At 53.6% G+C, this 21,062-nt stretch overlaps 1 protein-coding gene across 10 annotated transcripts; it reads right to left on the bottom strand.

Moving 5' to 3' along the window:
- Nucleotides 1-554: 554 nt before the first annotated feature.
- Nucleotides 555-19,707, bottom strand: DNAJB12 (DnaJ heat shock protein family (Hsp40) member B12). 10 transcript variants are annotated; one of them, XM_061180968.1, is made up of 11 exons: nucleotides 19,495-19,707; nucleotides 11,587-11,767; nucleotides 10,229-10,374; nucleotides 8,035-8,220; nucleotides 7,836-7,915; nucleotides 5,909-6,018; nucleotides 4,259-4,431; nucleotides 3,910-3,960; nucleotides 3,596-3,693; nucleotides 2,527-2,618; nucleotides 555-2,419 (listed from the first exon to the last, which is right to left on the bottom strand). In XM_061180968.1, the coding sequence occupies exons 1-11, from the start codon at nucleotides 19,625-19,627 to the stop codon at nucleotides 2,413-2,415; spliced, it is 1,257 nt and encodes a 418-aa protein (XP_061036951.1). In that variant the 5' UTR covers nucleotides 19,628-19,707; the 3' UTR covers nucleotides 555-2,412. The 10 variants fall into 10 exon arrangements, with proteins under 10 accessions (XP_061036951.1, XP_061036989.1, XP_061037008.1 ...); XM_061181006.1 differs by lacking the exon at nucleotides 2,527-2,618 and having other exon boundaries at nucleotides 3,543-3,693; XM_061181025.1 differs by lacking the exon at nucleotides 2,527-2,618 and having other exon boundaries at nucleotides 555-1,303; nucleotides 3,543-3,693.
- Between the last annotated feature and the right edge of the window lie 1,355 nt (nucleotides 19,708-21,062).

The following is a 21,062-nucleotide window of genomic DNA, read 5'->3' as shown; positions in this document are numbered from 1 at the left end:
CCCTGTCTCTGGGAGGCCCGGGCAGATCTGCCGCTCCATTCACGTAAAGCCCTACTCGGGCTGCCACATTTCGAACTTCTCCAGCCCTCTGGGGGAGGAGGGTGGCTGGGAAGGCTGTGCAGCCAGAGACAGAAACTCGGAGAACTTTTCCCTTGCTCTGGGCCAGGGTGGGCTGGAGCTCCGCCGGGCTGGGGAGAGGGAAATCTGCTGGGCTCACAGCAGGCCTGATGGAATCAGAGGGATGGAAGGGAGGGAGCAGGACCAAGGGGAGGCAGGGGCTGTGATCGTGGCCCGGGCTGCCCACCCTGGACTGGCGTCAGGGACCCCAGGGTCCTGGCCTAATTGAGCCTCTTACCCTTTGCGGGGATGGAGTCAGCCCTGCAACAACACTTGTGACTGAAGTGGCTGTCAGCTGGGGCGAGGGGGCATTCAGGCTTGCCACCAAAACTCCTTGTGGTATGGGCTGGACAGTGTCAGCAGCAACAGGTGCTTGTGCCCTGCTCCCCACGCAGCTCAACCCCCTTGCTCAACACACACCCACCAAGGCCAACCAATCACATAATAAACATATATTTATAGATATACAATTTCAGAATTCTATTTCAAGAAATACAGCTTCTCAGTGGATCCATTAGGATCTGTTCTTATTGCACATGGCTCAGCCCGTCTAGGGACATCTACTGAGACCAGAGGGTTGGGGTGGTGGGAGCCGAGCACCAGGGCCACCACGGGCAGGGTGCTCTCACCCACATCCAGTTCTGAGCATCTCTTTGGGCAGGGGGGTGGGGGGGGGTGGGGGGAGGGCGCTTCATCACAGGGCAGGACCTTGTTTAAAAACCGTATTTGACATTTCTCCTTAACCAAGCTCCCTTTCCCAGCAAGAATCCTATTTGTTGGGGGACTTTTATAAAAAGAGCCAAGAGAAGCTCTGGGAGGGTGGTGATCCCCTCCTGGCTGGCAGCTTGGGGTAGTAAGGCTTTGGAGGATGGCAGGCTCAATGACACACCCACCACCAGAGGAAAATTTGGGAAAAACGGTAATTCCAAAAGGCCCAGTATAAACTGTGGGAATAAATAAAACCTCCCTCTCTTCCCCTGGCAGCAACTGCTGTTTTGAGAAAAATCCTCATTTGAGGTTGACCATAAGAAAACCCTTCTGGTTCAGGTGCATCCTTTATCCAACGTGCAAGAGAAGGCCGGGTGGCATCATGTCCATGGAGGGTAGAGACAGAGGCGCCCACGGTCACGGACTTTCTTCAGGAGTCGGCTTCTGCCCCAGCGTCCTGGGCCCCACGTGGTTGACTCTGGGAGGAAAAGCCTTCTGGAGTCCTTGGTACATGACTTAGGAAAAACCAGTAGCAACAATGGGGCTGTGCCCTGGGGCACCTATAAGGCAAAACTCACATAGGGACTAAGGGGGGAGGTGGTCAGGCAGAACCTGGTCCCCCTCTCCAACACTGCTGCTCTCAGTGGCACGGGGGGCAGGGGGCTCCTGGGCACCAGGATGAAGCGCCCACCTGAGCTGGCCAAATTTGCGGTGGGTGGTCTCATCCCCACAGGCCATCTGGGGCCTCTACCATGACTCAATACTGACCTGGCACCTGGCCCCAGGAGTCCTTTCTTCCCCCGCAGCCTGCTCCCCTCCAGTTTAACCATACAGCTGGCAACCTTCCAAGTTCTCTGCAGATTTATGCTATCATGATTACTGCTGCCATCAAAAACAGGCTGGGGTTGAGGGGAACGTTAAAAGCTGTGGCCCAACTTTCCTCATGCTGTCAGCTATGGCTAATGTCTAGCCTTCGAAGGACCAGGCTGCCTTCCCCAAACAGGCCTTGTTTTCTAAAACAGGGAAGAAATCAACTCAACAACTTAACCAAATCCCTGCATAGTTTAAAAAGTAGACTATATCTCTATATATCTATATATCTTTATATGTTATTTACATATAAATATATACATATACACGCATCTATAAATTACATTCTACAGAGAGTTCTCTTTCCTCCTCCTCTCTATCCTTGGCCAACACCTCTGATTACCTCCACTGAGGTGACTGGTGGTAGCTCCTGGGAGGGGGGAAGAAAGGCAGTTGGGTGCCCCCTCCCCCAGCCCTTCCTACAGACATTTGCTGCAAGTTTTACATTCTACTTTCGTTGTCATGGTTTCTGTATCCTAGGAGAGAGCCGATGTGGAGCCTGAGCCTCTGCCAGCCCTGGGAGGAAGGGAAGCAGCCCCATGGCAGGTTTTCCTGTCTGTCCTAACAGCTTTCTGCATTTACTGGGTGAGAGAGAGGGCAGTTGTGCAGCGTCCGGCCTCCAATTCCATTTTAATTTTTTTTCTTTTTTTGTCTTTCCTTAAATATACAGTTCGTCACCTTGGCTCAGTGCATGTCACCACAAATTCTCCAGGGATTTCATAGTCTGGGGAGGAGAGTGGTAACAGTTAGCTTGGCAGTTACGTGCCCCAGAGCCTCCAGCTCAGCCCACACTAACAAGCCAACTCCTCGGCCCTGTCCGGCGCTGCCCACCTCAGCCCCTGCCCCGTCGCCCTCCTGCAGTCTGTTTCTCTCTCCCAGAGGCACCAGCAAACGGCCTCAAAGCAGAGTCTGTAGCTGGATCCCTGCTGAGGGGACACAGGCAGAGGAGGGGGTGGGCAGCGGACCAACACAAAAAAGAACTATTAGCAGCTCTGCCCACACTCCTCTGGGCTTGGACCAAGCTGTCCCCTCTGGCAAATGCTGGGAACAGAGCCTGCTATCCACACACAGGGGTAAAGGAGGCAGGGAGCCTGCTACCAGCACCTTTTTTTCCCCACTCCTTCTGTGCTAAGGGTTCTCTGTTCGTTCGACCCTGAACTCATGACCTTCTGTTCCCTTCTTCAGACCACAGGTGAGATGCCTGGGTGGGCCGGATGCCTGCGGCTTCCAGGTGCAGTGGTGTTGAGAGTGCCTCTGACCCCACCAGACAAGGACCAGTCTGGGGGCACGGGCCCCTCCTGCTCCCAGCCTGTCGGCTCCCTCCCCTGGGCGCTGTCTGGCTGCCCAACTATCTTGTTCCATTTCCTCCTGCCTGGAAGGACAAGGGAAGAGGAAGGGCTCTCGGCCCACCCGTTCCCACGTGGTTCATCCTGGTGTCAGCTGGGGAGTGTGTGGGGGCTTTCAGGGGCCCAGTAATACTCGGCAGCCTAAATCCCAGGGCACAGATAATAGTCTGCTGCACTTGGGAAAGGGCCATGGGGGACTGGATGGCTGAAGTAGACCAAGGAGGCATGAGTGGCCCTCAGCAGCAGCCTTGGGCACCCCACAGCTCCAGAGCCAGAGAGCGGGGTAGGGTGCTGTGGAGGAGCACTAAAGGGCACTAAAGACTTCAGTTTCCCAGCACACCCCAGAGCTGTCGCAACTCTGCAGGCTGGAGGCCAGGCTGGGGACAGGGAAACTGTGCCACGATCACAGGCTCCCTCCCTCCCTCCTCCCACCCTCCTCTGCCTCATGACCAAGACCAGAGCTGCCAGGAGTTGCAGGGCAGAGGAGGCCCTGGCTCATACTTGGACCTCGGTGACAGGCTGGCCCAGGACTATCCATGCAGGGAGGCCTGCACCTCTGACAGTCGGTTACAGCTCGGGGTGCCCATCTTCTGTGCTTTGTGGTACATATCTGCGTCACCAAAGTAGCGGGCCCGGTACAGCAAGCCTTCCTCTGCAAAGCAATGGGGCAGGGTTAGGGCAACCTCTAAGGCTGCTACAATGCCTGCTTGGCCTGTGCGGGAGGGGAAAGGTAGTTACAGGCCCAGGAGCTGGGGCAGGGCTGGCTTCCCTTAGGGTAGACCCTGGAGAAGGAAATATGGTCCCACCTTGGGAGCAGAAGAGAGGCCCCTTTCTATAGAGTATAGGTGAGGCCAGCCAAAGAGAGAACCTGTTATTCTGGTGAGACGGCCCCAGGGTCCCACGGATAGATCCAGATGCCCTGTCAGTGGGTGGGGAGGAGAAATGTTCCGATCTCTCTCTACATACTTACCTGCGGCAGCCAAACAACAGGCTGATTGCAGTGATTTACGGGAAGCTGGAGGACATCTCTAGGTGGCTCCTGGCTCCCAGTCCCAGGGAAACACAGGGGTGGAGGCCCGTTCTTGGCTAGGACATGGCTGGCGCAGGGCAGTGCCAGGTGCTGGGCCCACAGATCACTGGGGGAGCAGGGCTTTTTCCTTCCCTGCTCTCAAGCTTTGTGCCCCCAAACACACACACACACACACACACACACTCACTTTGCTGCTTTTCCTTCCAACAGTTGTTTCGGAGATTGGCAATATAATCGTCTTCCACATTCCGTTCAACCATTTTGAGGCTGGAGCCTGTGTACTCCTCAGAAAACGTGTCTGCCACGTAGTAAACGACGTTCAGGTGGTCAGTGACTCGCCTGTGGACGTGGCCCACCGACCTGGCCAGAAACAGACCAGGCACAAAGTGGGCTTGGGTCCCCAGGCCCAGGGCAGCTCTAGGGATGACTGGGGCTCCCAACAGGAGGTGTCACACAGGCCACAGGAGCAGCTGCTTCCTTCCCAAACTAGAGCAGGAACTCCACGCTACCCAAATGAGGGTGTGGAGAAAAGGCAGGGGGTCCCTCCCATATGAGTGGCACAGACTACGGCAAGGCCTTCCTCAGGCTCTCTGCTTACCACACTGCTGCCGGGGCTTCTGCGGAGAAGCCCCTCTCTGGGAGGGCCTGGTCAGGGAAGGAGGGAACCCAGAGCGAGCACAGGCTCCACCTCTAACGAGCTGTGTGGCCTGAGCTCCCTGTGCCTCCATTCCCTCATTCATCCCCTAAGCCAATCGTTGCTAAGGGCCTGCCTGTGTATCCAGGAGCTCCCAGTATAGAGTGAAGAGTCTTAGGAACAAAATGATAGGAAGGATTCCAAGGAGTTGTATCCTTCCAGCTCTTGGATTCTATCTTCCAGCTCCAACTGCAAGCTCTGCAGGCTTAGGGAAGAGCCTCAACATGCAGACAGGAGTTAGTGCTCCGGTGAGGACAGCCCCTGTCTGCCCATTCTTGCCTCTCAGCTCTCGGGCTGCAGAGAAAAAGGCTGGCATCAGGCCACAGAGTGCCTCCTGTGCCGGCTGGTGTGGGTCCAGTGGACCGACTCTGCTCCCTGCTGGCTGAGAGGGATCCTGTCAGGCTCCCAGGCAGAGCCGGGCCACTAGATGGGAGCAGAGGGCTTCCAGCAACAGAAGCTGAGCGCCCGATCCTGGGCCAGGTGCTGGAAATAAATGAGGGGAGCTGACGCTTTAAAAGGGCAAATAACTTGCCCAAGTTCACTACTGGCGGTTGAGACCATACAGTCATTCAACAAATGTTGTCAAGCATTTCTAATGAGCCTGGCATTCTATGTGTATTACTCATTTTTCATAAGCAGGTAGATGTTATTATTATTCCCATTTTACAAATGAGGAAACCAGGGCTCAGAGAAGTTATGTAACTACTCCAGGGTCACATAGCTGCTTAGTTAGTAGAGGAGCTGGGATTCAAAGCCACCCCTGCTCTGACTCTAGAGCCCCGGTTCTTCCCATGGCCCCAGGGCCCCCAACCAGAATGGAAGAGAAGAGGTTCTTATTTCAAGGCCAGCACATAAGATGGGGAGAGTGTCATGCAGCCTGTGAAATCATATGCAAACCAGGTGTATGTGCAGTGTTCTAGGGGAAAGATCTGCAGGTTTCATTGCATTTTCTTCGGGGACTATGATCCTTAAAAGATCAAGAACCTCAGCTTAACAGGGAAAGTCTGGATTCTAAGCAGCTTTCTGCATTTTGATCAAGAACCCGCTGGATGAGGACGGGAAGGAAGGCCCCTGATGGGGGCTGAGACTCAAAGGCCCCCGTCTACCCAGCATCCCGGCCTCACCCCAGCTGCAGGTACTCACGGTCTCAGGCTGAGACTGTAGGGTGGACTGGAAACCATGAGCTGGCTGAGAGCTGACACGAGGATCAGGATGAGGATGGGCATCAGCTGGACAAACACCCCCAGCCCACCCTGCAGGGAAGAGCCAACGGTCACCCAAGCCGGACCCGGGCGGGGGGCGACGCTGGCGGCCAACGCCACCAGCTCCCCCAGCGCAGTGGAGTCCGGATGGCAGCCAGCTGCCATGCAGATAGGCCATGACGCCGCTCCCTCCCCTTCCCTCCCACGGGTCCCCAAAATACAGAAACTCCTCTACCTGCCAGTTTCCCCAGATAAAAACAAAGCAGCAACTGGGGTTACATGCTGGGGTAGGAGGTGTGTATATGTATTTACTTGTGAGAAAATACCAAAAAAAAGTGAGCAAAAGTGTCTGCCTCCAGACACTTGGGAGGCAGGGCTGGAGGGAGACCTTCCCTATATACACCCTTCTGAATTCTGAACCATATGACTATATTACCAATTTAAAAACTGCCAGTTAAGAAATTATAAATAAAAAAATTTGTTTACTGTGTGATAATCTGTGATTTTAAAAACTCTTCTGTATGTTAAATACACACAAAGTAAAAGTTTAAAACATGGATAAAAACAGAAGGCCACATTATCAGAGCAAAAGAGAACCCCTCTGCCTGGCATAATTTTGAATATTCTGCAACTGTCCACAGTATTTTAATCTTAGCTAACTGCTTTAATTTTAGTCAGCCAGCTGGTCTTATAATCTGTGGCATTCAAAATGTTCGATGCACTGTCTTGTTACAGCTTTTATATATTTTTTTCCTAATAAATTTTATTTATTTATTTATTTACTGGCTGCGTCGGGTCTTCGTTGCTGGGCACGGGCTTTTTCTAGTTGTGGCGAGCAGGGGCTACTCTTTGTTGCGCTGCGTAGGCTTCTCATTGCGGTGGCTTCTCTTTTGCGGAGCATGGGCTCTAGGCGCGTGGGCTTCAGTAGGTGTGGCTCACGGGCTCTAGAGCACAGGCTCAGTAATTGTGGCGCACGGGCTTAGTTGCTCCACGGCATGTGGGATCTTCCTGGACCAGAGATCGAACCCGTGTCCCCTGCACTGGCAGGCGGATTCTTAACCACTGCGCCACCAGGGAAGTCCCTGTATACATTTTTAAAGAGTGCTGAAAAGAAGCAAGAAGAGCCAGCCCTATGTTGTCATCCTTTACAATTCTATCGTTAAGTTTAACTTTCTGTTGCTTGGAAAATGTCACTTTGGATTTACCAAATTGACCGGGACTTCCCCGGTGGTGCAGTGGTTAACAATCCGCCTGCCAATGCAGGGAACACGGGTTCACGCCCTGGTCCGGGAAGATCCCACATGCCGCGGAGCAGCTAAGCCCGTGCGCCACAACTACTGAGCCTGCGCTCTAGAGCCCGCGAGCCACAACTACTGAAGCCCGCGCACCTAGAGCCCGTGCTCCGCAACAAGAGAAGCCACCGCAATGAGAAGCCCGTGCACCGCAACTAAGAGTAGCTCCCGCTCGCCGCAACTAGAGAAAGCCCGCGCACAGCAACAAAGACCCAATGCAGCCAAAAATAAATAAAATTAAATCTTAAAAAAAGGAAAAAAACCCAAAGAACAAATGGACCTCACAAAGGCCATTCACACTGGAACCTGCCTGCAGGTAGAGAAATTTCTGCATTACATTCCCCAGCAGAGGCCATGAAACCCCTACTCTGGCTGTGGGTGCTGGGCAGTATGGCTCCCTCTGGTGTCCCTCAGCGGGATGGCACGGGGGGACCAAGATGGCTTCCCGGCTGAAGTTCTGGGGGCACTGCTGCCGCAGAATGTCAGCGAGGGGTATCACTCCCCAGCGCAGGCCCCATCCCCTCAGGTGGCACTGGGCACCCTCCCCGTCCCTTCCCCAGCGCTTTCCTCACTCACATCACCCTGGTTCTCCCTGCGGTCCTGCCTTTGATGGTACGTGTAGCGCATGCGGCCGTTGCTATAGACATGGACGTTACCTGGGGGGTCAGAGGGACTGAGTCAGGAGTGGGGCTGCTGGGAACGGGAGAGGCTGGCATCCAGTCTCCCACCATCACCACCAGGGAGGCCTGGCTGTGGGGACAGCAGGGGCACTTACTAGACGGGAAGCCACCTCCAAAGAACATGTTGAAGAGGTCTTCAGGGGAGATGTCGGCTTCAAAGCCGCGGTGGAAGTCCCCGTGCCCATGGCCGTGCCGGGCTGCCTGGTTCTTGTCATCGCCGAACTGGTCATACTGCTTCCTTTTCTCTGGGTTGCTAAGTACTGCGTATGCTGTGCCAATGGCTAGAAAGAAGGTAGAACGGTCAGGCCCGAGGACGCTGGGGGTGCGGCTGGAGGCGCCCATGGCGGTCAAGCGCTCACTTCCTTCAGGTACTCAAGTGGTGCTCTAGGAAGCAGGAGTCCTAGGGGCCAGCAGGAAGTCTGGCTGTTGAGCAAGAGGGGGCGGGCGGGGGACGTGCAGGAGTACCTCTAAGTGAATGCGGGCAGCCTGGGCTGGGTGGAGGATTAATGTTCAGGCTCCTTACTCTCCACCTCGCGACGATGGTCCGATTTTTTCTACGCGCCAGGCCCTTTATGGGCATTATCTTTCTTACTCCTAACAACCCATCACCATTTTACCAATGAGAAAACTGAGGCTCAGAGAGCTGAAGTGTCAGCTCACACACGTCTGATGCTGCAGAGCCAGGAATCAAACCCAGGTGTGTCTTGCTTCAAGTCTGCTCTCTGACTTTACGAAAACCACCAAAACGCCCCTACCTCATCACTCTCTCTTGAGGTGTCCAGTGGGATGGGGCATCCCTTTCTGGAGGGTATGTAATCTTGAAGTCATAGCACGACATGAGGGCTGAACAAACACGTGATGTGCTGTTGTAAACTGGAGAGCAGCAGGAACTCCCAGGAGGGGCCACGTCCCCCGGCTCACCACTGCTGGCGGTGTGGCATGGCGAGCCCTGTCTTCCCTGGGGTCCAGGTCCCAGCCGCTCTTCCTTTGCCCAGCCCTGGGGCCTCTCCATTAGAGCTCCCCAGGTGGGAGGCCTGTGCCCCGGAGGCCCCAGCTCCGAGCCCTCCTTCGTCTCTTGCTCCTTCTCCAGCGGCCCACTCTCTCAAAGGAGTAGGTCAAAGCTGCATCTCTTCACAACCTGCAACCCCTGAGAATAAGGAGAATGCTCCTCCTCCTCCCCCCATTGTGACAGGGCCCCGAGGCCAGGTGTGGTCTCTCACTGCCTGTCGGGGCAGGGCTGCAGGCAGAGGTCAGGACTGGAGAAACATTAACCACAGCTACCCTGCCTCCCCAGTCCCATTCTCCTTCTTCCCCTGGGGCTGGCGGACCAGCAGAGGGAAGACGCCTGCAGACTGCCTCACTGGGGATGAACCCCAAGCAGCCTGGAATGGAGCACCTGGGGCAGCGCTGTGAGACAGCACACTGGGTCTTGGGGTCTGCTCTGCCGCAGACTCCCCACCTGGCTGTGGTGCCAGCCCCCGTACTGCACAGCACCCTGCTTGGGCCAGACAGGGCTAGTCACCATGCCATCCCCCAGAGGGAGTGAGCCTAAGATCCTGAAGGTCCCACTGAGGACAAGGTGGGTGTGAGAGAAGAGATGTCTGTGGAACTGCAGCGCCCAGCAACTCAGTGCTGGCACAGAACCGGCACGTGTGCCTGATTTGTTCAGTGAAAATATAAATGATTAAAGGGCAGCTTATCATTTCAGCCAGAACTGAAGCACCCACCCCAGAACCAACAGGCCCTGAGGCCAGAGAGACTTTCACGTCCCCCCAGGGCAGGCCCTAGGCTGCGTGTGGTGTGAGAGGGACAGGGGGTGTGTATAAAGAGGCCGAGGTGGGTTGGCCACGGCTGCTGGTGCTGAGGAGGCCACCAAACTCTGACTCAGGGCCACCCAGTTTCTCAGCACAGGGAAACTATTACCAAGATCCCAGGATGAGGAAGTGAACACGGGTGAGTCAGGAGGCCTGCTTCTGCCCCTCAACCACCATGTGACCTTGGAGAAGCCACCGGTCCTCTCTTGCCTCAGCTCCCCTCCTGTAACCCCCGGGGAGTGAGGGGCAAGGAGAGGGAGGAGTGGCGCCATCTGTGCTCTGACAGACCATGTGGCTGGAGGTGGCTACTAGGACCTTCTTCCCAGGAAGCAGCTCCTGAGCTGGGAGGACTTGAGCCACTTCCCAAGGCCATTTCCTGGAAAAGCCCCTTTTCCCTCCCTCCCTCCTTCCCTCCCTCCCTCCCAAGGACAGGCGATCAGAACACCCAAACACTAGGGAACCAGGGCCGGCTCACCTTTGAAAGCTTCAGTGGCGCCAGGCGCGCGGTTCTTGTCAGGGTGGAACTTGAGGGCCAGTCTGCGGTAGGCCTTCTTCAGGTCCTCATCTGAGGCCCCTCTGCTCACCCCCAGGATCTCGTAGTAATCTTTACATTGCTTGACCCTAGAGAAGGCAGTGGAGCTTGGTGGGGGACCTCTACGTGGGCCCAGGTGGGGAGGTGTGGCGGGCGAGGAAAGAGCAGTGTGGGTGCACAGCTCTGAACAGGCTTGGGGACCAGCAGGACAGGCCCAGTAGAGACAGCAAGAATACACTCAGGATTCAAGAGGGGGCAGTCACTGTTTCTGCCAGGCCAGGAACCATTTCGCTGAGCTAACAGCACCCTCACTGCAGGCAACCACAGAAGGACTGTTGGTGTCCGTCAATCAGGGGCCTCTGCCCAAGGGCAGGTGTGTTCCAGGCTCTGCCAGCTCTACTCTCCTGGCTATCCGAGTCTGAGGGGGTAACAAAGAGGCCAGACACGGCAGGTGTCTGTTCACCCCATCACAGGGCCCTGAAGAGACGCTGTTTCTCTTCCACTAATTCTTATTCCCGGGGTCCCTGGAGAACCCCTGACTCTTGGCCCACGATCAGTTTCTATTGCTTATAACCCATGGGCTTGTCTGGTCAAAATCCTGTCTGGTCAGAAAGACGTAAATTTGGCAAATGCTTTTATGGCAAACTATAGTCACGCTGGGTCACACAGAGGCTGAACCCCAGGCCTGAAGCTTGCCAATGTCTTCACTAGCAGCCAGGCCCATGTGGGAATGACTGCAGAGGGATTCCCGAGGCTGGCTGGTAGGGAGGCCTCAAGAGAAACGGGAGCAGGAGTAGCTACTGCTGAGAAGCCTTGGCTGGACCGTCTCAGCCTGGTAGCGAGCTGCTCTGTACAGGGTCGGCCCAAGCCTTGGAGGGATAACCGTCTCCCGTCTCCACTCTACCCCACACAGGCTCTGATCCGAAAGGGCCTTTGCTGGGGGCAGCAGTGTGGTTTGGGGGAGTATCTGGAGGGGAGACCAGGCCTCATCTCTGACAAACAGGGCTGTGTAAAGAGGCCCAGGACCTGCTGGCCAGTGGCAGAGGAAGCCGGCAGCGTCAGCTTTTCCAGCCTCTGCTGTGGGCTGTCTTGGTGGGAGGAACAGTGGAGCCCTGAGGCCGGCACTCCAGAGCCTCGTGGGAAACAAGGAGAGGGCCTGGTGAGCTTGGCTTCTTGAACCTCCTCCAGCCTTAAGACCCTCCCAGGTGAGGTGGATGACAGGCTGCAGGAAGCCTTCTCTAGAGTTGAAAATGTCCCAACACACCAGGCTCTGGCCCCTGCCCGCCCGCCCAGCCCTCTACCTTTTCACGGCCGCTACTTGTTCGGCAGTGTAGCCTTTGGTGCTCTCTCCTCCTCCGGCTTCACCGTTGGCCGAGGGGGCGCTGGCCCCACCTGCTTTCCTATGGGTCGCCTGGGTTGCCTCGGCGGGTTGCGGTTGGTCGCCGGCCGACTGTGGTTTCTGGTTGAGGGACTTGATCAGGGCTGTGCAAAAGCAAGGAAACTATTCAGGGCTCCTCCTCCAGCAAGGCCATGTGCAATGGCTGAGGGACTGCCTGGCCCTGGGAGATCCCGGGACCCCCGCATCCCACCCAGTCTTTTTCCCAACGAAGCTCGCTCCTTCCCTGACTTGGGCCTGTGGAGGGCTAATGAGATAGTTGCCTGCTTTCTTAGGATCCACAGTTCTTAGGGTATAGATCATTTTTAAACTCAGCACAAAAATAAACCATTAACGCTTTAGGTTTTTAAAATCCCAAAGTGGACTTCCCTGGTGGTGCAGTGGTTAAGAATCCGCCTGCCAATGCAGGGGACACGGGTTTGATCCCTGGTCCGGGAAGATCCCACATGCCGTGGAGCAACTAAGCCCGTGAGCCACAACTACTGAGCCTGCACACCACAACTACTGAGGCCCGCGCCTAGAGCCTGTGCTCTGCAACAAGAGAAGCCACCGCAAGGAGAAACCCGCACACGGCAATGAAGAGTAGCCCCCGCTCGCCGAAACTAGAGAAAGCCCGCGTGCAGCAATGAAGACTCAACACAGCCAAAAATAAATAAATAAATAAATAAATAAAATCCCAAAGTAATGTGTTTAATAGCCACCCTTCGTTGAGTGAGAAGATGGGCAAAGTACTCTGTAATGGGGATTCCACTTAGCAGGACCATCTGAGTCAGCTGGGATTGGTCGGAAGGCTTCCTGGAGAAGGATTCCTCTCCCTTAGCCATGGAGAGGAATGGAGGGGCAGTGATTCTGCCCCAGAGGGCCAGGGGTGGTGTGAGACTCAGGACTAACATCTGCTGTGCTCACTGCTTGCTATTGTTTACCTTTTCCAAATGGCTGGCCACATCAAATGTCCTACTTCAATGTTCATAGTCTATACAGGGCCTTAGCTGTCACCCTCAGAGAGGGTCACAGTTATTCAAACCCAAGTCCTTGGTGCCTGCCGACTCAATGAGGAAAGGCCCATATCTCTGGCAGGAGTCCCCTGTGCCCATTTATTACAGGCACATAACCAGCTGTGAGCCCCCTAGTCACGCCTGGGGTACAGCGCCCTGGGAAACCAGGCATCTGGACCACTGCAGCGACCCAGGACACTTCTGTGCAGAGGAAGGATGGCAGCACAGCCTGGATGGTCATCAGCTTCCTTCAAATGTGCCAGGTGCTTGCGGGGCTCCAGGCACCGTGCTGGGTGTCAGACACTCTCTACTGCGACGCGTGTGGGTCTCACCCAAAGCCTGGAGCAGGGCTCGCTGAGAGCAGAGCACTGGGGCTCAAGTGGACCACTGTGTCCTGAGCCACCGCTGCCCATGAATTGCAGTAAATTCACGTGTTCTGAGTCAGCAGCTGGGAAATCCAAACACAGAGGCTGACAGGTGAGCCCGCCCTGCATGATGGGGTGGAGAGGCTCCTGTAGCAAAGCCTGAGAAGGCGCTCAGAGAGGAGAGAGTGATGAGTGCTCACTATGAGTCAGCAGGCCTGGACACAGTGCTCTGCATGTATTCGCCCATTTAACCTTGATGGTGACTTTAGAGCTGGGTCTTATTACTGCCATCCCTGTTGTAAGGAAGGAGCTGCGTTTGATCACCTTGCCTGTGGCTATACGAGATGAGTAGCAGCACTTAAATTCCAGGATGTCCAGCTCCTGAAACCACGCACTTGACTACGTTGCTATCCCAGACCACACGAGCCTGGCAGGGGGAGCCCCTTCCAGCACACCTGTTCCAAGAGAGAAGTTCATTCACAAAGACCCAGGTTTCAAATCTCAGCTCAGCCACTTCCTAACACTCTGACCCTGGCTGATCTGTGAAATTGCTCTGAATCTCGCTTTCCTCACAGTAGATAAGGATAAAATGAGATGTGTATAAGCACCTGGCACAAAGACTGACATAGAGTAAAAGCTCGAAATGAGGGGCTGCTAATACTGTGACCTGGGCTGATGAACTGGCTCGCCAGGGAGGTGAGGGGAACCAAGGTGTGGGCGCTGGGGAGCCGCAAGTCTTAGGAAGGCAAATTCTCAGCACCCAGCAGCCTTTGGACCCAGTTGTAACCGTGAGACGCCAGGCCGTCCCAGGCTCCAGGTCTATGCCAGGCACCAAGGAAATGGCAAAGGAAGAAACCAACAGGTAAAGCGACGCTGATCAAGATGGCACTGAGGGAGCAGCTGGTTTGCTGGTTTCCTAGGGCTTTTAAAGAAGCTGTTTATTTCGACTTCTCTGGAAGCCCCAGTGGTCCAGGCTGATGCCCTAAGGACAACATGACCAGCCATTCAGTTGCTGTAGATGCACAGGAGCATCAGCCAGGAGATGAGATGGACTCTCTCCAGTACCTTTCAGGGAAGATTCTGGAAGCTTTTTAGGCAGTTACATGGAATCAGCCCCTCTAATTTCCCTACACTGCAGAAAGAGAGCCCAAGGGGGAATGGATGTGCTCTGGGTCACACAGAACGTTCCTGTTTGAGGTGGCAATTCAAGATTTCTGGTTGTCGACAATTAAGTCTCTCTTGTGGCCTGGACATCCCCTCTGCTAGGCCCCGAATGTGACCGCCTCATCCTGTCTCGCTGTTACATCCCTCATGGCACAGTGGCTGATAGGCGAAGTAACAAAAGAGTAGGAGATAGAATAGCTTAATGTGGCGATGGAGTTAGACAGACATGATTGGGTTCAAATCCTGGCTCTGCCCCTTCCCAGTAAAGCTGGCAGACATTTAAAAAGGGAAATTGGTGGAAGAGACCAAAGCTGGGGTGGGGGCAGTAGCAGCTCAGGTAGATGTGAGAGCATTTCTACGGCCAAAGCTACTAGGGGAGGCCCCGCCTCAAACCCAGACTGGAGAGTCAGACTGCCCGGCTTCAAACTTGGCCTGCCACTTGCTAGCAGAGTCACCTTGGACAAGTTAACTTAGCTTCTCCATGTAAAACTCCCTCTCTCAAGAAACTTGAAAGAGTAAATCAGTAAATGAGTGGATGCTTACAAAGGACTGAGCACAATGCCCAACAAACACTGTGTCATCTGTTACTGTAACTTCATCTCCAGGTGTCTCTATGTACCTGCAGTGCCCAAGCTGAGTGAGGAGAGGGAGGCTGGATTAGGGAAGGAGCCTGGGAGTGGGGCTGGACAGTCTGGGGCCTTTGCTAATTAGCCATGTGGCCTTGTCAAGTTATCTAATTCCTCAGTGAAGACACAGTCCCTGCCCTCACAGAGTTGTTCAGGGGGGTAAGTAAGATTCCATGAAATAAGGTAAATGGAAGGACTGATCGCACGATGGGGGGTGTGCTCAGTCCTTCAATAGACAGCCCCACCCTGGACCTTGCCAGCCCTGGTACATCCCTCATTCCTGGACCCTGAATGCCAAACTCTCTCAGCTACCAATCCTCCCTTCTCCCGTGCGCTGGCCTTCCTGACTTAGCCTGGACTCCAGAGCCGGCCATTGCATAGAACCTTGGGCAGCCTTTGGCATGAACCTGGAGTCTGGGACGGCCTGACATCTCACGGTTACAACTAGGTCCAAAGCCTGCTGCGTGCTGAGACTTTACCTTCCGAAGCCCTGAGCTCCCCAGTGCCCCACCTTGGGTTCCCTCACCTCCCTGGCCAGCCTGCTCCCGTGGCTGGCCAGTTCATCAGCCCAGGTCACAATATTACCAGCTACTCATTCTGAACTGTGTCAGTCTCTGTGCCAGGTGCTTCCACAGAATCTGAGGCAGCCAAGCTGTCCTCCATGGCTAACCCTCACTTTGTACGCTGGGGAAACTGAGGCCCGCAGATGTTCTCATCAGTTCCCTGGAAAACAGTGCCTTCCATCATTGTCGCTAAGCCTGCAGTGAAGCCAAGGGCTACCAGGCTGCAGGAGCTGGATAGAAACTCTCAGAAAGGGACAGACTGGCCCCCTGCCCTGTGACTTCCCAGCTCAGGGCCCCGCTACATCTGTCCAGCCCTCGGTGCCTCCCCATCCCACCTCCTGCGGCAGAGTTTCAAGTCCCCTCACATCCTTTCACTGTGAGGTCCCTTGGCCCTTCGAGGTTCCTCTGAGCCTCCTCTCACCCCAGCCCTCCGTCTGTCCTTCCACTTCTCCAAAGCCAACCTTCCACCCATGCTCTCGCGCCTCTCCCTTTCATTTCTCGACCTGCCCTTTTCCCACGCGGCCTCTGCAGCAACCGACAGTGCTGCTCACAGCCTCCTTGACACATGGCTCCATGGTTACCTGGCCACTGCCCTCTCCTGGGACTGCCTCTCCCTGCTGTTGCTCTAGCTCACTCTCCTGCTTCCTCTGTCTCTGCCTATTGCCTAAGGGCAGATGTGGCGATGGCTGAGCCTGCAGCAGCCTCTGCTACACGTTTCACACTTTCCCACAGTGACCTCAGCCAGGCACAACTCCAATGGGCTCCAACCAACTGATGACAGCAGACTTTCAGCAGGAATTGGGAGCTCTCTCCTGAGCTCCAAGCTGACAGCTTCTTTGGAACATCCCACAGGCACCTTGCACTCTGCCCATCTCTTCCCACCCATGCTCTTCAGCCTTGGTTTCTTCCTGGTCACACAGACTTGAATTCTGAGTCCCCATTTCTCCTCAGCATCCTTCTCTCACAGAAGGCTCAGTACCTTTCCTCCAGTGACTTTATCCTGATCCATGCTGCCTTATCTCAGGCCCTCATAAGTCCTAACCCACTCAAGGCAAGTGTCTCCCAACAGGTTTCTGCCTTGAGTCTCTCTTCCCACTCATTAACCCTTTATGCTGTTCTCTATTTTTTTTTAAAATAAATTTATTTATTTGTTTGTTTTTTATTTTTGGCTGTGTTGGGTCTTTGTTGCTGTGTGTGGGCTTTTCTAGTTGCGGTGAGCAGGGGCTACTCTTTGTTGCAGTACGCAGGCGTCTCATTGTCGTGGCTTCTCTTGTTGCGGAGCACGGGCTCTAGGCACACGGGCTTCAGTAGTTGTGGCACGCAGGCTCAGGAGTTGTGGTTCGCAGGCTCTAGAGCACAGGCTCAGTAGTTGTGGTGCACGGCTTAGTTGCTCTGCGGCATGTGGGATCTTCCTGGACCAGGGCTTGAACCCATGTCCCCTGCATTGGCAGGCAGATTCTTAACCACTGTGCCACCAGGGAAGCCCCTATGCTGTTCTCTTTTTAAGAACAGTACCCTTATCTTCCTCCTGCTATCAAAAACTTCAGTAGTTTTTCCATTAACTACAGAATAAAGTGAAACTATCCTGGCATGGCAGGAAAGAATTCCCACCATCTGGCTCCATCCTATTTTCCAACCATAGTCCTCTCTACACTCAAATTACTACCTCCACGGCCTCCACATCTTGTTAAACTCAATCCCTTCCCCCACACCTCTTACAACTTCCAGCCTCCGTGTCTTTTTCCCCGTATGTCCTTCTCAAGTCTCCTACCTTCCTCCAAAGTGCAGTTCAAATGCGGCCTCCCATTCTACTCCCTGAAGCCTTCCCTCGCTGTGATCTACAATTATTTTTACGTCCCTGTCATGATACTGCTTATACTTTATCCTCCACGCCGCCCCCGCCCCCCATACTCCCCTCCACCTCAGCAGACTGAACTCATGGAGGGAAGGGACCGGATTTTTCACATCCATCCTTAAGTTCTCAGCATCTAACACTGTGCTTAATTTTTGTTTAATCACAGCTCTTGTTTTATGGTTTGCAATACTGTGTTTTCTGTAACTCTGTCTCCTTCACTAGATCGGAAGCTCAAGGTGAACAATCATATCTTACCAATCTTGTTATTACCACTTAGCAACAAGCAGAGACTTTACAAATGAAACAAAAGAAAGAAGTCTTTGCATTAAATGCATATCCGGAATGAGTTCAAACTTTAAACATCAAGTGTAGACAACTACCTAATATTTTTTAACCAAGGTTTCCCCATCTCAAGCTCAAATTACCCCCACATCCTTGTCAGCTCAGTGCAGGGCTGCAGATGGCACAAGGTGAAGTTCACAGAGAATCACGAGCCATATACTCTTTTCAGAATAACATGAATATGACAAATATGCAGCAGGTCACTCTTCTGCCTGAGCAAATTCCAGTACTTGTGCCCCAGGAAGGACACCCATCCAAGCACCTGAACTGGACCAGGGGGCTTGCTGACAGAAGAGCTCCACAGGCCATGTTGTTACCATCCTTTCTTGGCTGCCTGTTTCTGAACCCTTGAAGTATCAGAGTCAGACAGAACGCTGAGAGCTGGAAGCCCCCCGCCCCACATAGAGGGCTCCCCTTTTACACAGTGTGATTTCACAGAAAAGTTCCTTGAGCAGGTTACCTCAGGAGTCCTGGAAAATACAGACTGAAACTCTCTCTAAGGCAAACAGGCCAAAGATCAACCCGCAGAATCAGGAGGGAGAAAAATTCAGGCATTCCAGGCTGCCTCTTCCACCACTATTACCCTTTCTCAATTTCATAACGCAGGCAAGAAGGGTTAGAAGGCTGACTGCTGCTGTTCAGTTTCATTTCATTCCTTTACTAAACATGTAGAGAGTCACAGAACTTTGCAATTTCTAGCTATGTAATCCTGGGTAATTCCCTGGCCTCTGAGGTATTTCCTCATCTATAGAACAAAGATAATGATCTTTGCTCTGCCTCCCTGATAGGGCAGGCTCAAGAGAGAAAATGCACTGAAAGAGCTCTCTAAACTGAAAAGCCCTTTGGGTATGATTGTTATTCACATTATCTGTGCCAACCCTCTAATTTTCCAGTTGAGGAAACCCAAGCTCAGAAAGATCACATGGTAGCAGTTAGGATGAGAACCCAGGTCTTCTGAGTACCTGCTATAGGCCACTTTACTAAGTGGTAACTGCAGGCGCAAACTCTGTATCTTTAATGGACGACCTCTTTCTCCCCTCCAGCGTGTATGAAGAAAAACTCCAAAGAAGACTTAGGTTAAAGAAAAAAAGGGTTCCTGGGTAGAGGAAGGTGATCAGTAGTATAGACAACCTCACTATTCCCTCTTTGGTTTGGAAACAGACCAGGGCCGCTTAGCAGCCTGTGGCTGTCCAGCCGTCCATATGGCCGGCCATTGATGGACTCTTGGGGGCGAGGGTGGGTGGGGGAGGATAAGGCTATCGCTCTGAATCTCGCAAGCGGGAGAAGAGTCTCCAGGAGGAAGTGAAGAGCCCTGTCTCAGGACAGACGCTCCAAGGTGGTATGTGGAATGTGAAAAAGGCAGGCTCTAGTTTGGGGAGAGTGGTCCCCGGCCCTCGCCGGGAGACGTGCGAGGGAGTGAAGATATGGAGATGCCTTTTCAGGCCGTCCGAAGGTCGGAAGTCCTCTTTCCCTCTATAGAACTCATTCTCTCCTTCAGAGGAGTTATCTTTATTTTCCTGAACTATAATATTTTCAGGCCGGCAACTGCCCTTGGGCCACCGAAAGGCCCCTTGGGAAAAGTAGTTTCGATTTCTCTTCCACGTAAGTTCCTTTCGCCCCGTCTGCCAGCGCCTCTCATTCTTGGGAACTCCAAATCTCAGAGCGTTCTGCAAGCACCTGGAAATCTGAAGTCGCTGTCGACCCTGTCATCAGGTGTCCAGCATCCCGGAGAGGCGTGGGAGCCAAAGACTACACCTCCCGGCGGCCACCGCGCGTCTCAGTGCGCAGGCGTAGCCGCGCCTCGCCACCCCTCCCCCTCCTCCAACTGCTCCCGTCGGTCCGTTCCCGTATTCCCCCCATCAGTTCTAATGTCCCCTCCGTGTCTCCGGCACCTCACACTCACCGCGAACTCGAGGCGTCGGGTACAGCCGCTGCGCCTTCTCCAGGAAGCGGAGCGCCCGGTCGGGCTGGTTGCTCTGGATGGCCTTGAGGGCGATGCTAATACAGCGCTCGGCTTCATCCTTGTTGGATTCCATGGCGGAACCAGAGCGCGGAACCAGGGAGGGGGAGGCCGGGAGAGCGAAGGGCTGCGCCAGCACCCGGCGCGTCGCGGGGCAGGCGGTCGCAGGGTGATGACATAAACCCTCCGCCCCTCATTTTCCGAGATTTGAGCGAGGGCGGAGGCGCTACCGTATGTCTTCTAAGAGGGGGACGTCAAAGAGAGGCGCTAAGGGTGCAAGCCCACATTCCTGGAGTCCAAGGGGGCATATTCGGAGGTCTTAAAGTTTTGTATGCTTGCACGTTCTTGGTAGTAACTCTATGCGTTTGAGACGAATGTCTCTTATTTATTCATTCAACCGATATTTATTGAGTACCCACTATTTGCCCGGCTAGGTATGCAGTAGATGAACAAAACAAAGCCCCTGCCCTCACGGAGCTTACATTCTAGTGTGTGTAGTGGGGTGGGGAGACGTCCAATAAAGAAATATATTCAAATAGTGATAAATGCTATGAAGAGAAAAAGAAAAGATAAAGAAATAAAGGGACTGAGAGTGGATGGTGCTATTTTAAACAGCCTGATAGGAGAAATCTTCTCAGAAGCTGTCATTTTAATAGAAATCTGAATTCAGGAGAGAGAGAGAAAGCAGGTATTCCAGATGTGACTACCTGGAAGAAAGGTGGTCCAGGCAGAAGGAAGAGCAAATACAAGGGCTCTGAAAGGGAAATTTTCTTGGTGAGTTATTACAGATCAACAAGGAGCATGTAGGATTCCACCGTAGAGTGGAATCCAGTTCTGTCAGGCTTTTATGCCTACCGATCAATCCAGTGAAAGCAGTCTTATCAACGTTACCAGTGACCCACATTGGCAAATCCATCAGTCATTTCCCTCTCTTTTTTTTTTTTTTAAAAACTTACTTTTGGCTGCGCTGGATCTTTAGTTGCAGCATGCGGGATCTAGTTCCCTGACCAGGGATCAAACCCTCTGCATTGGGAGTGAGGAGTCTTAACCACTGGACCACCAGGGAAGTCCCCATCAGTCATTTTTCAGTCCTTATATTATGTGGCCTTCCCAGCGAGATTTGGTAAGAGTCTTACTACAGGTGAGAGTTTGGGGGCTACTACTATAATCCGGGTGAGAATTAATAGTAATTTGGATAAAGGTGATGGTGGAGGTGGTGAGAAGTAGTCAAATTCTGGATATATTTTGAAGACAAAATGATTTTGCTGATGGATTGGATGTGGGATGTGAGAGAAAGAAAGGAGTCAAGGATGATTCCAAGATTTTGCCCTGAGTAAGTGGAAGAACAGTTTCCATTTACCGAAACTGGGGGAAGATTGTGAGAGGAGCAGTTTGGTAGGAGGAATATTAAATGTCTGATTTAGGGTGTGTTAAGTTTGTGATGCCTTTTGGAGTCAAGTGGAGACGTAGAGTAGGAATTTGTATATAAGTAGGGTGTAAGGAAGAGGATG

This window comes from Eubalaena glacialis, chromosome 1, assembly GCF_028564815.1.
Source record: "Eubalaena glacialis isolate mEubGla1 chromosome 1, mEubGla1.1.hap2.+ XY, whole genome shotgun sequence".
Classification (NCBI taxonomy): domain Eukaryota; kingdom Metazoa; phylum Chordata; class Mammalia; order Artiodactyla; family Balaenidae; genus Eubalaena; species Eubalaena glacialis.
Note: the sequence above shows the minus strand (reverse complement) of the source record. Positions and strands in the feature narration are given on the sequence as shown.